Raw genomic sequence first — 18,114 nt, 5'->3', positions numbered from 1 at the left:
AATGTCTGATGCTGACCACTACCTGATGCTAACGTGAGATACATTTTTTAAAATATAAAATCCAAATATCTTTATTCAACCAACTAGTTAGAATACATTTGAAAGAAAAACTGAATTTGATGTTCAGAACGGAGTAACTATACTCTGGGAAATAACGGTAAAGCTGTCACTGGGGTGATAGCTTTTCAAAAGGTGCACATTTGTACCTAAAGGCTCCATTTTGGTACCTTAATGGTACCTGTTAGTGCTTAAAGTGTACATATTTGAATCTAATACAACCATTCCAGTGACAGCTTTTTCCCCACTCTACCCTACTGCATTTATAGTTATAAATTATTATGGATGCAATCATATTTCTTATTACAAATTAAAGTTAAATAGGTTAATAGCATGCTATACTAGCTGCAAAAAATAGAAACATGTTTAAGGCCCCTACACATGCAATGTACTTTAAGAAACTTCCTTACCAGTAGGTGTCAGTATAAAGTCCAAGACAAATAGATTAAAATGTTTATTTTGTCCCAGGTGTACTTTGAATTCGGTAAATTTACAGATAATATGGGCGCAGTTGGCATGTAACATAACAGATTGCTTCTTTCAGCATTGTTTCTTTCATACCACGTGTCACGTGTTGTACTATGAAAGCAGGAATGCTTTCGACTTTCTTTGTTGATTGTTGTCTCTGGGTGTGTGTACCAAGTTTGAAAAGGTAACAATTTTTTTAACTCCTTCAGTTTCTGTTTCAATTATCAACCTAAACAACTTTGTATGGCGTGAATTCACGTGACGTGATTCTCACGAGAACGTACAATTTTAAATATAATCTGTAGGGCTTGAACACATTGTATGCAGAGATTGTACGAATTCAGTAAAACTGCCGTGAGATTTTTTTGGTTGAAATTGTCTTTGTGCCTTTGATGCACACATACCTACGGATACAAATGAGATCACTCTGCCGCGAATCAAATCTTTTTCCCAGCGTTTCATCATATAATCTCAGATTCTGTGTTCTAATTAGCAGCACAGAGTCCTAAGAAAGACTGATGCGTAGGTGATGACTCATAAATTGGCATTTGAAGTATGGCGGCTGCCTGAAGATACAAGAAAAGTAGTAGTAAGCGCCCCAAATGAAATCCTACAATCAAGGCTCAGCGGCTTCCTCGGAACCTATCCGTCCTAATGAGAACCCCAGCCCACACGAGCTTTCCTCTACCACCGCTAATGCTGCTCCGCTTCAAAGCAAACTCGCTGTAGTGTCACAAAAGCTTCTGAACGTGGGTTGTGAAAGAACAGCCATCTTACCTAACCCTCCTTTTTGACATAACAAGATAACAGTCTGGGGCAAGGCGTATATGAGTTCTTTGTTAACTGAATAGCACTTTTACCTTTGGTTTCTGGGAGCATTTTGTACCGTTGAAAAAAAACTTTCACTGGAAAACATATAATTTTCGAACACCATTCTGAACTGAATTGACAATAACTTCTCTATATTTATGTCTACCTATGTATATATTCATCTTTAGTTAAAAGTGCTTTTTATTGCAAGATCTGAGTTTCTCATTGTCATTCCATGACATCATCTCTGTACATGCCCAAACCCAGACACACAATAGAACAATGATGTGGCATCATGCTGCTGTGTAAACCTCTCATTTTTCATTAGTTTCTGATGATTCCAAAGGTGAAATGAACTGAGACACTGGTAGACCCCTCATCCTCCCCCTGTGGACCTCAGACGAAATTCATATTTTCCAGACTGTCGTAGGAAACACCAAGAAAAATGGCTCTGTCTTCCCTCCTGAAGCCCTTCTAAAGTGTTGTGTAGGTTACAGATGAGGACTTGGACTTTCTTCTTTCTTCTTTTTTTTGTGTGTGTTTGTGTTTTTCGTTTAAACCTGGTTCGTTTGTAATGAGGGTCCAGATCACAGAAATGTAAAGGATGCTCTGAAGTGGGCTTCCCCAAACCATCTCTCTTGTTTCCATGGAGATACCTTGACAACTGGCAGACTCCTTTTGTGTATCAGTGCTTTTGAAAGAAAAAAAAGACAACAATGATTAGATAGGGATGTGGAGAGGTATTGAATGCACGAAAGCCAGGAATATCTTTTTAAATATCTCTCTACTCTCGAAATAAAAAAACACACAAAAAATACATATTTCTAGCCTTTGTGATAAGGTTTACTGGCCCCTAGATGGCCCCAGTAAGAAATCTAACTGTTCAGGACTTTATAGATGCCAGACAAATAAACATATCCCCCTTTTTCACAGACAATGTTTAAGCCCCAGACTAAAATGCAGATTTGAGCTGTCTCAGCTGAAAATATCCTTCTCTGAGATATCTTACAATATGTCAGTGTCATTGTTCTCGGCCAAAATGCATACCTATAACATTTTCTTCTGAGGGATTTTTGAACCAATACAAGGGAAGTCCAGAAAGCAAAAAAAACAGCATTGAAACACTGAGACCCCCGGAATTGGGGACACTGCACTGAGATCAGTGGGAGGCCTAGGTTTGTATTTCAGGTTTCCTGTGAGTTAGTCAGTAGTTCTTTCTCCACCACGCCCCTAGTGAAAGGAGATCTGCTTAGCTAGAGGGCTAGGTCCATATATTCATAAAGTGGTCCTTTGAGGACCATTATTGGGTAGGTGTGATTAAAGTTCTGGCTTCAGTCTTTTAGCTAAAGTTGTGAGTTTAGACTGTTAGAAATCTAGAACAGCTAAATCTTGAAAGTTTGTTAAATGAGCAATGTCCAGAAAATCTCTAGTATGGTGCATAAGGGAATGTTCACCTGTGGGAGTTTGATCAAGCTTAATACCATCCTCGGTCCGGTCCTCTGCTACACCGGGTTAACCATGGATAGATCCATTGGCATTGCATAGTTTGAAAATCTAAGAAGATAAACAAAGAAATGGATACAAGGGATGTCCAGGTACTAAATAACTAAACAAACCAACTTAACAGCCTAAAAAAATTTCATTGAAAAATACTAGGGTTATACGGACCTGGCTAATCAACTTCCAATAAATGTAGAATTGTAATTTCACTAAGAATTAATTCAATTACTAAGGGTAGTTACCAGAATTATAACTGGCTCTTGCCACCTAGTTCCTTGTTGAAAGGTCCTAGAAAAGCTGATTTAACGACATTCCCTATAGAGACAACCTACCTTGTATAGTGTGGCATCATTGTCTCCGTTACTGTAACAAAAGGTCACCTAGGTTATTGAACTGTATCTTGTTTCTGCAGGCAATAAGGGTGGAAGCTTTTAGGTGTGTGCCTATACTGAAATTAAAAACGTGAAAATCAGATCTAAACAGTGAGAGTTTAAATAGCAATCACAAGAATAATTAACGTCACATTTATATATTAAACTGTTCAATAGTAAATGTGATACTGAATGTGCTGGACATGCACCGTATGTCAATAAAGAGGACTTAGACTAAAATGACTAAAAGCACATAGACTAAAAACACATTTGCACAAATTTGAATATGGGCAAACTACTCCCACCCACATGAAAACATGCACACAAGAAAAGCAGTTGTGATATGCTAGGCTATAGTATGCTTATACTAACTGTATAATTTGTCACGTTAACACTAGGTAACTTAATAAAGTAAAGAAAACCTACACTGTGGTGAGACACTGAGGAAGTTCAGTTGTTCCACTTTTGTTTCTGCATTCCTTGCCACTTAATATACTTCACCACTACTTCACCACGTGCAGAAAAGAATATTCTTCAAAACATCCGCTTGGTTCTACCTGGGGTCTCATTTGTAATAGTTCGGTACGCACAAAACCACTTCCTACGTAAAAAGTGGGAATTATAAAAAACAAACTCGACTGGAAAATTAGCTTAGAGTGATATGAATTCATGTCAATATACAGTACACATTAGCATTAAATATTCAACTCTCATTAGTGGAGATAATCACTGAATTTAGTCATTACTCAGATACTTTAGATATTTGTAGTGAATTGGCTTGTGAGATTTGAGGGGGTTTTTATAAAAAAAATTGTTAGAATAATAATCAATGATGCACACTTAAAGTGGTCGAACGGTCCAATATCCAGATTGAGTCTATTGATAATGGCTATTGATAATGATAACTGCAGCTGCTTACATGGAGGTGTTGATGTTGAGCTGGAGGATCGAGGGAAGATGGTGGAGGAGAAGGAGCTAGGAGCCGAGTCTGGGCCTCTGAGGCTCCGACCACGACGAAGCAGGAGGATGGCAGTCCCATGTGGCTCGCCCCATACTGACGGTCTGCTGAGGGCGAATGAAGGGGCTGCCAGATGACAGAGGAGGAGGAGGCTGGAGCGGGTTGGAGGGTGGGCATCTTCTAGGAAAATGCACTAGAGGAACGGACACTGGGGTGCACTTACAAGGAACCGCTCGCCATTTATCCAGATCTAAATACAACTCACCCTCAATCATAATGCATAGTCCACTCCGCTCTCATTCCATCCATGGCTCTATCCCTCAAGCCAGGCTCTGTCGCCAGCTCTCGCACTTGGTCTGACGTCTCTTGCAGCTCTGGCTTCGCAGAGAACCTCTGCTCAGTCTCTCCTTGCGGCGATGGCTCATTAGTCGCAGTGGGCTCTGCCCTCTTGTCAGCAGTGGGCTTGTACGAGGAGTTACGGTGGACATGCACATATGCACAATCTTCATCTGACTGGGATTTATGAAGGTTTTTATGAATCTGAAAACTTTTGTGCTTACATAAAATCTAGCTTTTGAGCATATGCATAGTTTTAGGATGAAAGTTTTATTAATTAAAAGGCCCCTGGTCTCATGGCACAAAATACGTACCTTATGATACATGTCGCTACAGTTTCCAAAATAAATGAACACTAGAGGCAGTAGAACTCTGACACCTTGTATTCCTTTTCACACAAATTTACAGTTTCGATTAATAAAGCATAATTTTCACACTATTACTTGAACAATATAATGTGACTTCAAAATAATATTAATATGCTGGGATATTTAAAAACTGATGCTTTTACATTTTAGCATAACACATACCCAGCTTAATATCTATGGGTTTTCATAGACTGTAGGTTTGATCGGTAGCTCACGGGGTATGGAGACATACTTAAGAGACGAGGAGCTTGTTTCGAACGGGTTTAGGGTTGGATTTGGTGTAGGGCATATTTCCAGCATGGTAGAGCATTAACTTTTAGCGATAGTCCCCCAATATTTAACTAACAGTTCTTCCCATTGTCCAGGGAACCATGAAAAGTACCTCTTGTAGACTACTGGTTACAGGAAAGAAAGAGGGTCTGGGACTCAGCTCACCACCATCAGCAGTAATTTGCTGTCAAAACTGGCGGACCTCTCCTTTCTCTATAGCATGGAACCATCAAGGACCATAGAGGCATGTACACAGTACGAGACATCCTGGACCCCTGACACCAAAATGGTCTTCTGGAAGTAATGGAAGTATACAGCTCAGAAGAGATATCCTGTTTTCCCAGAGAGGACATTATCATCCCTGAACTACTTCCTTCCTTCCACGAGAGACTGATAGTTCTGCACAAATCAGAGAATTTTGAACGCAGGTGTTGAGGGGTACTAGGTCAATAACAGGGGGAGCTGGACAATTAATTGTAAATATGTGTGAAAAAGCCATAGTGAGTTTTTATTTTATTAAAATTCGTTTTGGGGTTGCTAGAGGGCAGCTTTGGTTTTTCTAGTCTTTCCCTAGCACCTCCGTGATTATTTCAGTAATTATAATCATTTAATTGATCATTTTCTTAACCTTTAATTTATGGATTTCTTTTATTATGAATTTTGAATTCTACACTACATTTATTGAAATATTGTGTGGGTGTGTGGTGTTACTCTGTCCCTTTTCACCTCTTCATCGATTGGCTCAGTTTGCCGTTGCTGTAGTAATCAGCAACACTATCTGCCTCAGTGAACTATTCTTTTGTTCACTATATTATCTGAGTCTGTGTTGCCTGACACCAAAGTTATTCATATAGTGAAGTAGGTTTTGCATTTGACTATAGTAAACACAGACAATATAACAAATGACTGTTCACCAGTGAGAATTTCTCACTGTCCAGAAGCAACTCAGGGTAACTGGAGATGATTGTAAAAAAAGGGTCAGTTGTAACAATGTCAGTTAAACCACTTAGAAATACAAATCATTATATACATGAGTCATATACATCAAATATATATATATATGCACAGTCATATATAAATCATAGTCTTTAAATTACAACAGAAATATGAATATCAAGACATTCTCTTGAGAGCTCCTTTGCCAATGAAAGTTACTGCGGAATCCAGATCTTCTGCTGTAAGTCTAAAGGTCTTGCAATCAAAAAAAAAGCATTTAGGAACACACTATTTTACTGCAGTCTTTCCTTCCTGATTTACACATTACATTCTACCACATTTCCATTATTCAAATCTGTTAAGGTTTATAGTTCAACCAAAAATGAAAATCATTCATCATTTAGTTCCAAACCTGTGTGAATTTCTTTGTTCTGCCAAACACAAAAGGAGATATTTAAAAAAAAAAAAAAAAAAAAGGTTGTAACCAGGCTGTTTAGGGTCAGAATTAATATGGACGTCAATGGTGACTCAAAACAGCCTGGTTACGAGCTTTCTTCAAAATATCTCCTATTGTGTGAACAAAGAAATTCATACAGGTTTCGAACTACACGAGGGTGAGTAAATGATGGCAGAATTTTCATTTTTGGATGAAACGTTAGGCTGCATTAATTAGGACAATCAAAACCAGGAACGCTAAACATAGCAACATGTACTTGTTACATTGTGAGAAGAATAGCATCTATTAGCAAGTATTAGTATGCTTATTCTGAGGCCACCACAGCCACCCAGATGCAGAGTGTATCCAGATTAGATAGCTACTACCATTCTCTCAAGATCCAATCTTGCCAAAATTGAAGAATTCCCTGGATCGCAGCATCCTCGAGCACCCTTGGCAGTCAGACTTGGCGAAGCAGTCTAAAACCATGCCCAGTTATGGTTTTAGCATGCCCTGAGCCCCGGTCAGCCGCTATATTGGGCTAGGTACCATATAATGTGATCTTCTGTATTCTTCCACTCTAAGGTTTCCCTTTTGGTAAACCCATGTCTCTCATGTCCCTCAACCCACTCTGACTTCCCTGTGGGTTGGATGTGGGTTGTATAGCGACCTTCTCCTTGAAAGGCACGCTTCCCCAGCGTTCATCTAGCCATGCTGAAAAAAAAAAGAAATATCTGAAGCAGTCTCGCTTTCTCAATGATTGGAGGCATGCTGTTACCGTAAATACCAATATCCATAGGAAGTGGCTCAGTATGCACAATCAACAAGCCAACTCTCATAGGTGTTTTCTCTGAAACTTGTATGTTTCGATATGTTTCACCACGCTCCATTGATTTATTTTCACAGCCACCTTTGCTCATATTTACCAAGGGTGTCAATATTAGCAGAAGGCATTGTATATAAATGAACACTGTGTAGGATTCATATCAACAGGAACACAGTTCATGCACATAGCTCTCTTCTAACAAGGTGATCTGATTCAGCTGTGTTAACTAATAGAGGTATGCAAAGTACGCTGGCGCCGGAACAAGGACTGGAACTGGGAACCGCCTGCCTAAACCATTCAGCTTTTTATTTTAAATTACATTTTACATTTATACGTTTTTCACAGTATCTTTCTTTATTTTTAACAAGCTATAAGATCGACTTTAGGGAGATTTTGAGAGATTTTGAACTCCAGCCAACAGAACATTTAACTAACCCTTGTCACACAAACATCTTGTTCAGCCGGTTTTTGTGTGAGACAATGGTGTCAAAAAGCAGCCTGATAAATCCTGGACATCAAACCGTGCTCAGTGTCTGGCATAATGTTGACTCTGAGAGCTTTTCACCACCGCAAGGTGATGTTATATTTCTTTTTTTTACTTGTTATATGTATTATATTTTATGTTTTTATATCTTTGGGAGCATATTATGTGGACTCGCAAAGAAATGTTTTGCCATCTGGTAAGTTATCTTTTTTTTATAATGGCTGTATTATTTTCTTTCGTTTTTAGCTGGTGTTTTATGCTTTTTATTCTTTCTTCAAAAATCGCTTGCCTGATATTCTTAGTCAGTCATTTTTCTTATGCAGTAGAGCTTGAGTCCTAAGGTCCAGTTCAGGTTGCCAGATCATTTAGAAGCGCAAAACTGAGAAAATCTTTAATTTGTTCATATTAGCCGTTCATAAAATGCAAGATGTATTGACTGAACGAAACTGTATAAGGTGTAACGTTTCACAAGCTTTGTCAGTTTCTGCAACTCCACCCTTCTATACCTAGAAGTCCTATTTTAGTTGTCTTTCTTCTATTTTTGTATAGCCAGTATAAAATATCCACTGTGACACTAAAATTATGCTTTTATTCTCTTTGAAACAACTCAAGATTAAAAGGGATGGTTATGAGTTATTAGGATTTTCTTCAGAATTTATTTTTTTGTTTCTGTTAGTCATCCCAAATCAAATGTTTTGTTGAAATTTTTTCTGACGCTCTTGTAGTACACCTTTCAGTAGTACTATATATTTATATTATAATTATAATAATGTTTGTTTATGTGTGTATAAATATATATATATATATATATATATATATATATATATATATATATATATATATATATATATATATATATTGTTGTGTTCAAAATAATAGCAGTGTGTTTAAGAAAGTACATGAAGCTCAAAATCCTTATTATAACTTTTATTTAAATACACAGAAATGCATTTGGCAACACTGCACATTCTATTTTAAATCAAAACAAAGTATCAAATGTGTTATTACTCTACATATATAAAATGTATAAAATGAGAAATGCTTGAAGATTTAGCTTTCTTGTGAATCACTTTAGCCATGGTTTCTGGGAATGGTTAGCCATGGTTTCTGGGAATTTCTTCATATCTTGCGTGGAGTCGAGCGACCTCTGGCAGGTATTCCAGCCCAGGACAATTGCACTACAGACAACAATTTGTCTGCGTTTCTTGGTTTGCCCGAAAAACAGCATTTTTGATGTGACCCAGCAAGTTTTCTATTGGATTAAGGTCAGGAGTCTTGTTGGACTGGAAGATGTTTACTGGTGTGTTTGGGGTTGCTGACTTGTTGAAACATCAAGCATTTCCTCTTCGGCATGAAGCAACATGACCTCTTTAAGTATGTTAATGTACTCAAAATGATCCATGATGAAAACAACAGGCCCAGCACCAAAGTCTGAGAAAAATCCCATGATTCTTGCGCCACCACGCCTCGCTTGAATTCAGTGGGGGGGTCTTCTCACAAACCGTCTGCGACTCCTAAAAGAACAATCTTGCTTTCATCAAGCCATTTAATATTAATATTATAATATTATTCTTGGTTTATATATTTATTAGTATTGTTGTTATGGTCGTTGTTCTTGTTAACCCAACAAATCATTTATTCATATTTAATTATAATTAAATGATGTAGATATTCTTCTGTACGCCACACACGTTATTTGAATTTCTAGTGGTTTAGCAGGAAGTATATTAACATAGGTTAAAATGTCAACAGTTAAGATTACTGATAGTTTATGGCTTTGCATGTAACATGTACTTCATACAATACACTGTAAAAAAAAAATTTGTTTCAAAAGAAGTTGAAGTAAAAGGTTATTTCAAGTTGAAACAAGTGAACTATTTCAACTTGTTTCAACTTAAGGGTCAGCAAAAACAAACATCATCAAAGATATTAAGAAGAGGGAATCAGAGCTGGTTGATGATAAACCCCCAGATCTACTGGAAATCAAGGTAAGACTGTTGACTTCAATTTTATGTACAAATATTCAAAAAAAGACGATAATTTCTCTCTCATTTCCCCATTTTTAATATTTTCTTCTTCTTGTGAATTTCCTTAGAAAACTATTGCTGAGGATCAACAGCCAATCAAAACATATAAGGTATAACATTAGTTTTTTATTAAGTGTATCGTGACTTAAAAAGAGAGAGCAAGAGAGAATTCTTAATATATTTGTAATGTTCGTGAATGTTTTGATAAAAAAGACATTACCATTCCACAAGAAAACATTCCACTATATTCAATATTCTATTTAATTTATTTGAATAACTTTGTCATTATTCGCTTACCCCCATGTCGTTATATTTCACATTGAGAATCCAATATAAGATATTTTGGACTGCCAAGTAATAAACACTGTCAAGGCCCAAAAAAAGTATACTAGAAAAAACGTACCTTATATAAAGAACCGCTGAACTACGCAAGGGTTTGTTGAGCCTAAAACTCTTCGCCTGTACCATTAGATTTTAAAAGCAATAGCTGTAAATACAAATACTGCCCAGTTGCGAACTATTTATTCTGTCGTGGCTTACTGAAGACAACTTGAGCATTTCTGCTTCCTCTTTAGGGTCGAGTGAATCTGCACGTTTTTGAAGACTGTTGCGGTGGATCTCTTGATGAACTTAGGAACAACCTGCTCTATCCGCTATTTCCCAATGTTAGTTCTATACAGTATGTGTACCGTTATCAAGCGATAGTCTCGGGGTATAATATAATATGATGGGTTTATTTAAAGGTACGTACCACAGTAAGCAGACTTGCTATGGCACCTCAGTGGAGCAATTACGGTCTGAGAATCTTTGGCTACCTTCATCCTGCAGAAACCGGTGGGTCCAGCAAGTAAATAAGTGTTTTATTATATATATAATTCAGTGGAACGTTTGTAGCGGCAGTTAACGAATTAACCGATTTCTCCCTGCTTATAGATGAATATATTTTTGCCGTTTCCTCTGACGATAACTCAGAGTTCTGGCTCAGTTTAAATGAAAGCCCGGAAAACCTTAAACGCCTCGTCTACGTTGGTGAGGTATGTCCGGTCTGAACGTGGATACGCTTGTTAGCGATTCGAGTGGTTGAGATTTATAACGAATGCAAATATATTACACCTGAATACAATTGTAATTACGCAATTATGTCGGTTAACTCAAAAAAAGGATTCGTGGAGTAAAAAAAATGTATATAGCTCTTCAGAAAAAAAAAAAAAAAAAAAAAAAAAAGCATGGCAAGATCATGTTAAACCATCATATTTCAGGGGCCGGATTTTCTCATTTTCTAAGGAAACTAAGAAGGAAGGAAAGAAAGCTACCTATTTATTTTAAAAGAATGAGCCATTTCATTTTGAACTGTAGGTCAGTTGGTTAGTTGCCAAAATGCTTTGCATATTATAAATATTAAAAGGAAGTGCTGTATCATGTTTTAGGAAGGGAAACATCTGTTAAAGTTTAATGTTCAGTTATGTTACATTTGAAAGACTGTTACGCTGAATTTATGTCATTGCCACTGTGCTTATGGTTAGGTTGTAACACTGTGGCGTGATGCTTTGTACAATAAATAAATGCACATTTCATTAATAAGATTCAATTCATTGCATCTTACACGGCAATGATCGTACAAAAAACGTTTTTTCTTCACATTTTTAAAAGGTTTTATTACAGACAGCAATCTCTGTTCCCATGGAAATGACTAAAAAGTAGCTGTCACTGTGTTTTTGTGCTGTTGTTTTTGCTTTGAAAGCCATTTTCAAATATTTTCAAAATTTGTAAATTCATTTACATTTGTATGTAAATGAATGGGCAAAATGCATGCAAACGTTTTTTTCTATTTTTACTTGAAAAGAAATACAAAAGACTTAGGTTGACAGTGAGGGTTGAACACAGAATTAAAACCTTTAGGCGAACTGACCTATCAAAATATGAATGCAAGTGACATTTTTTTATTGATGATACAGTTAGCATTAATATAAACATACTTAAATATGCTTTCGAAAAATTCAATATGCAATGAATATATCGAAAAATAGCTCCTGCGTTAGTTGTTTGCAGATCCCTAGTGGCTTTATTTTTTGGTACCGCATATCTAATTACGTACACGCTTTAAACAAGTGAATAATTATTGAAATATTCTTCAGCGTGTTATATAAAGGAACATTTAATCTCTGTTTTGAATCAGACAGGAAATGAATGGACTGCGCCAGGCGAGTATTGGAAATTTGCATCCCAAATATCCACACCTGTCTTGTAAGGATTTTTATTTTATTTATTTATTTTTAAAGCATACTCAAAGACTTTATCATGCTATAATGCAAGGTCTCTCTCCTCCTTAGGTTGGTGAAAGACATGAAATATTTTTTCGAAGTCCTTTTAAAGCAAAGCAGCGGAATGGATCATCTGGAAATAGCTGTACGTATTGCAGTATATGTATGCGGTAGACAATTTAGCTTGCGCAATGAACCTAAAATTGTACATTTTGTTAATCTCAGCTTCTGTTTCTTTTCTCTTTTTTACTGCAGTGGAGTTTAAACCGTGACAATGGCACTTTTTCTGTAATAACCTCTGAGTTTTTGTCATTATATGAAGGTACGTTTGTCCCAAAATGACAAATGACGGACCCAACAAGAGGAACTTTTACAGGACAGGTTAATAACATCTATACTAATTTAATTTGTCAGATGAATCTTCTTTACAAATGGGAGATATTGATCACATACCTCAAACCAAAGCGAGTTACGATAGGCTCCTTGAGGCGATTCCCGTATCACCACATCCTCTTGGAGATATGATCAGAGAAGACCCACGTGATCACATCTATAAACGTCAGCATTACGTAAATCTTCAATGGAGTATTGAAGAACACTCTTATTTGAATGTGATTTTAAACATTCTGTTTTTGTTTTTTGAAAACAGACCAAACGTGTTCTCTTTGTTTAAACAGACAAACTGCTAGATGAATCCTACCTGAAAGATTTGTTTCCTGAATGCCCTTACAGTCCAAGTTACATACTCAATAAGCAAATTGGACGATATGAGGGTGTGTATATGGTGAGTTAAGCATCTTTAATCTAATTTATCCTGGTTAAGCGCATTTGATTTTGAAGGGATTTAGTACACGGAGCTAAAATCGCTAACTAATGTTATGCTAATCACAGAAATGTCCAAGAGAGTGATTGTATTATCATGCTAACACTACAACTAATGTTAGCCTGTTAATGTTAACTATTCCTCGATGGCAAAAAAAAAGTCTTTAGTTTACAGTTTGAATTCCAGAAACTCCTAACCAAAGTAAACATAACAACACATCAGTTTGCTATAAACTAATAATGAACAACTTTACAGCATGTTATGAAATCAACATTAGCATTAGAATTAGCATGAGTACATATTTAACAGTGAAATAATTCAGTTTAAAAGTATCTCTGTGTTTCTGTATTTGTAGATTCAGTTTTCTTCAGTGTACCCAAATGACTACACAAGGCAAACTCATGCAAATAATGATCAGATATGCTTCTACAGACAAGATCCATCTTTTCAGGCAGAGTATGAAGCAAACAGCATGACATTAATCAGAATACACCTTTCTATTGCCTTGTTTCATAGTCGTTAAATTAGTTAATACGCAAGCTTAATCCGTATTTCCTGTTTGCAACTAACTGCATGCTACTACGTCTTCACTTTTTAGTAAAGGACTCGCTTCCTATCTGATCGAGGTTGAAGATCCTGAAGTAAAAAAGATAGATACAGGTAAAACTCCTACGGTAAAAAATAATCTTAAAAAAATAAAGATTCCAAAAACACCCATTGAAGAGTCACTCCTGAAATGCTCCTTTTGTCGATGTCACAAAGTGTTAACAGCCATATCTCTGCCCTCGAATTGTATGTTAGCAGTGTCAAGAGAAATTAGCTTTAAACAATATCAAAAACTGACCAGATATGCTTGGAATTACATAACAGTGAAAAAGAGAGCATATAAATGATTCACAAAGCACATCATAAGTCATTACTATACAATAAAATGAAAAATGATTATTGATATGAAGACAGTTCTTTACTAAAACCTAGATTGCTTAAAAGCACACCTTGTTTGTATATTCGTAGGCTCTGTGCACACTAAATATAGTACCATTGTAATACGTGCTTAATTCAGGTCCTGAAGGACCTTTCTGGCAGCGCGTCTATGACGTGAAACCCCTCAACGTTGCTTCGCAGCAAACTGCCATCGTGGCAAATTCCTGCAGAACATCTGGAAACATTGTGATGTCCCAGAGTCATGCCATGCCAATCGTTAGAGCCTTTCTAAATGCGCTACATTCAAAAGAAGAGACGCGGTAAGTGCATTTAAAATTGCTAATTACAAATACAGAAAAAAAAATGATGCACTGTAGATCTTTTAGCCTCAAAATTTGGTGATTCTTCCGATATCCTGTCAAGAATGTAATTATCAAAAATGTATATAACATATTCCCTAATGCTTTAATCTTACCACCAAGTTGTGTCATTGTTTGAAAAATCGTATTCGTATGGTTCTGTCATGTAACTTAAGTGACAGCATAAACCTAAAAGTATGCACACACAATTATCTGATCTGGCTCTTTTAGCTGCACCCAGTGCTTTCTGTTGCAACGTGACAATGCAGAAACCAGGTGAGGTGTTATGCTGTATTTGTTTTTTTTTCATCTTCTCAGTGGCTACTCCCTGTTACGTGTGGTAAATGTGGTAAGGCGTGAAGACAAGGATGTGGGCAACCGTTATCTGGTGGAACTAGAACTTGTGGGCCCACAGGGTCAGAAAGCTCTTGTTTCACGTTATGTTTATGCATTAGCTGAGAATTCAGGCAAGCAAATGGTCCTCTGCAGTCCACAAGCCTTCAGCTGGAACCCATCTGCTACTGTTCATATTATCGTGGCAGGTGAAACGAATCACATTTTTCAGTATCTATTTGATGTTTTTCATACCTGTCATAAAACCTGTTCAGCCTGTGTTCCTCAAATTGAAACCACAGTAATTAGTGATATGTGTAATAGTGACGCCTTAAAATGAAGTGTTATTATTTTACTGTCATATAATGTCAGAATGCCTTTATCGTTGTATAACTAATGGGTAATTACATGTTGATAAGTTGACAACATAATTCATCAAAAACTATGCTAACATTCCAACCTTCCAACATTGTTGCATTAAATGTGACAGCATTTTATTGTCTGGTATTGTCTGTGCACGTGTTCCTAAAAAATATGAATCTTTCAACAGTGAAAAATCAAGCCAGGTGGATCATACAGTTTATTAGGGAAATGGAAAAAGTGTACAGAGCAACTGGGGACAAAAACTTTAATGTAATAATTATAGACTACAACAGCTCTGACATTGATATTGAGAAAAGACTCAAAAAGTCAACATTACCAAGGTAAAACACATTGTTTTATATTTTTTGTATAGATATGTATGTGTTTGTCAGTGCACAATTCCTATAGCTAATGTTGTTAACACGCACAAATATACAGCTACAAGTTTAAGAAGATGGATGGTAATTTTCAAAGATCTGGTGGCCTTCAAGCTGGAATAGATCTTGTTGAAGTAGGTAACCTCATTTTAACAATATAAGCTCTTCATGTTTCAGTTTCAGTTTTCTTTGAAGCTATTGTTTTGGACGAATGAACTGATATGTGGAAGATGTTGTAATTTTAGTTCTTCCTTCTCAGGATAAGCACAGTATTCTGTTCCTGTGTGACCTGCACCTCTACTATCCAGTGAATATAATAACCACTATAAGAAAACATTGTGTCGAGGGAAAGATGGTCTATGGTCCTATTGTGATGAGACTGGATTGCGGTGCTTCCCCAAGAGCCCCAACTGGTACTGAGCTCCAATATTACTGAGTGTTTTCCAAATCTCTTTATGTTTGCTAAGTAACCAGTCTTTCGATTTCACCAGGTAAATGAAGAAACAGTAAAAAAAAATGTTTTGTACATGCGTCGCGCTAATAACCCCAATGTACTCTATAGGTTTTTGGGAGGTTTCTGGTTATGGTTTGATGGCAATCTACAAGTCAGACATGGATCGTATTGGTGGCATGAACACTGTAGAATTCAAGGACAAATGGGGGGGTGAAGACTGGGAGTTATTAGACAGGTAATGAAAACCAATCATGTTTTACAAATTTTGGCTATTCATTTCACTGACAATGGGGGGGGGCTGAAAACTTTTGAAAACAGGTTTCAAAGTGCAAGATTTTGAAAACGATACCATCATCATGTAAATTATTACAAATGCAAATTTGAATGTGTGCACACGTAGTAATTCTTCGCCAACTACTGGCCATGCATTAAAATACAGCATTTTTTATAGTTTTGGCAGATCAGGAATTCTTTTAAAAGGTTACTCCACCCCAAAGTGAACATTTTGACATTATTCACTGTCACTGTCATTTCGTTCCAAATCCGTAAAAGCTTTGCTTGTCTTCGGAACGCAATTAAGATAATATAGCTGAAATCCAGTAGGCTTGTAATCGTCCCATTGACTGCCAATATAATATTAATATAATAGTCGATGGTCGATACAATAACAACTTAAAATAGAATAAAGTTGTTATTTTTATTGCATTTTATTGTTATTGTACATGGAGTTTTAAAATAACTAGAATAAACGTCTAATACAAATGCATATTATTACTACTACTAATAATAATAATACTAATAATAATAATTATTAATAATAGTAATAATGACTTTAGGTAACAAAAAAAGGAAACTGAGTGCACTTTTCAAGTGTTAATCTCTTATTTTTCTTTTTTAGAGTCTTAGAAAATGGGTTAGAGGTGGAACGACTCCATCTCAGAAATTTTTTCCACCATTTTCATTCCAAACGTGGAATGTGGGAAAACAACAATCAAGGCTAAAAGCAAATGAACACGACTTTATTTCCAAACCAGATGAAGGCAAACCTCACCACCACAGATGATTTTGTTGGTCAGTCTAACAACTCAATCGCGCATTCATCTGACAAGAAAAGACTTCATGGATTCAACTGAGAAAAGTCATGGATGGATCTGATTGAGACAACCAGTATAAGCATATGCAACCAACATGCAAAGGGTGTAAGTTAAGGTTAGAGGTTAGCATTTGTTTCAGCATTGTCTAGACAATCAGCCCTGTGATTAACTGGTGGTGTTTCAGCGGTTTAATGAAGGAAGAAATGCTAGTGCTTATGGCAGCATTTACTAGCAGAATGAAGTTGTTGGATGACACTTTTTGTCCAAAAATATTCATATGTTAAAAGTTAAATTAAACACAGTCTCATGCTTACTCACTTCCTTCAAAACATTTGTTCATCATAAAAAAAAAAAAATCGTATTTCCTGCGTTTTTGCATCCATAACAAGGTTTTTTTTTTAAAAAACACAAACTTTAGACCTTTAGTCTGGGAAAATAATTAAGTAGGTACATCTGGTATTTTTTTCTTTATTTACACTTCTGTACACACTAAAACAGTTTTGTCGCGTGTTCAGCTTATGGCAGCTTTTATTGATATTTTTAGTTTCACCAAGGCTGAAATATTGTAAAATTATATATTGTTTTATGTAAGTATATTTAAAAAACGTAATTTATCTTCTGATGGCAAAGCTCAATTTTCAGATGCCATTACTTCAGTTTCACACTTTTTTGATTAATGCATGCAGGCACATGGACTTTTATAGCTGTTATAAAAATAATAATAATAAAAAAATCTCTCTTCTGCCTTTGAGTTCATAGTGGACGCTGTGCATTCAAATGTTCTTCAAGGTTGAGTGAGATTAGTTGCAATGAACAAATGGTCTAAAAATATAGTGTGAGCCACTTTAGATGATGCCAACTTTAGACGTCGCTACCCTCTCAACTTACGACTGAAGCCTGTAGAAATGTCCCTTTCTCTCTTACCATATTGAGACAAACAGCTATATACTAATCCATGGTTTTATATAAACGCGGTCCTTCAGCATCCAATCACAATTAAGTAGCGGTAACTTTAATCAATGTGGTGATGAAGTTGTGGTAACATTTTGCTGTAAATATTTTCCGGTTCCGAATTTGATCAGATGACTGTACATTATGCAGACTACTTGAATAAACTGTAATAATTGTATTATGTTTAAAATGACTATCATTTGTGATCATGATTAAAAAAATGTTTACACTTTATTTTAATGTGTTACAGTGTTATTGCACATGCTATTCTTTTGTGTGTGTGTGTGTGTGTGTGTGTGTGTGTGATAGAATAGTGCAGCTCTGCGAT

General features: G+C 36.3%; 1 protein-coding gene and 1 long non-coding RNA gene across 3 annotated transcripts; one reads left to right on the top strand and one right to left on the bottom strand.

Annotated features, from left to right (window-relative positions):
- Nucleotides 1–498: 498 nt before the first annotated feature.
- On the bottom strand, nt 499–4,326 carry LOC122343375. The gene is made up of 4 exons (XR_006250763.1): nt 4,126–4,326; nt 3,168–3,283; nt 2,790–2,889; nt 499–2,026 (listed from the first exon to the last, which is right to left on the bottom strand). It is a non-coding gene; the product is annotated as an uncharacterized LOC122343375 (long non-coding RNA).
- A 3,225-nt stretch (nt 4,327–7,551) lies between these two features.
- On the top strand, nt 7,552–18,020 carry b4galnt3a (beta-1,4-N-acetyl-galactosaminyl transferase 3a). 2 transcript variants are annotated; one of them, XM_043237931.1, is made up of 20 exons: nt 7,552–8,016; nt 9,720–9,808; nt 9,916–9,957; nt 10,423–10,512; nt 10,591–10,681; nt 10,781–10,881; nt 12,024–12,091; nt 12,178–12,253; nt 12,364–12,430; nt 12,523–12,666; nt 12,786–12,892; nt 13,287–13,387; nt 13,530–13,591; nt 13,995–14,175; nt 14,533–14,756; nt 15,098–15,251; nt 15,349–15,421; nt 15,547–15,700; nt 15,850–15,976; nt 16,640–18,020. In XM_043237931.1, exons 1-20 carry the CDS (start codon nt 7,878–7,880, stop codon nt 16,740–16,742), a joined length of 2,193 nt encoding a protein of 730 aa, XP_043093866.1. In that variant the 5' UTR covers nt 7,552–7,877; the 3' UTR covers nt 16,743–18,020. The 2 variants fall into 2 exon arrangements, with proteins under 2 accessions (XP_043093866.1, XP_043093867.1); XM_043237932.1 differs by lacking the exon at nt 7,552–8,016 and adding an exon at nt 8,719–9,194.
- Nucleotides 18,021–18,114: the final 94 nt, after the last annotated feature.

Source organism: Puntigrus tetrazona, chromosome 4, assembly GCF_018831695.1.
Source record: "Puntigrus tetrazona isolate hp1 chromosome 4, ASM1883169v1, whole genome shotgun sequence".
In the NCBI taxonomy this organism is placed as follows: Eukaryota; Metazoa; Chordata; class Actinopteri; order Cypriniformes; family Cyprinidae; genus Puntigrus; species Puntigrus tetrazona.
The sequence above is the reverse complement of the archived record's forward strand: the minus strand, read 5'-3'. Positions and strand labels throughout refer to the sequence as shown.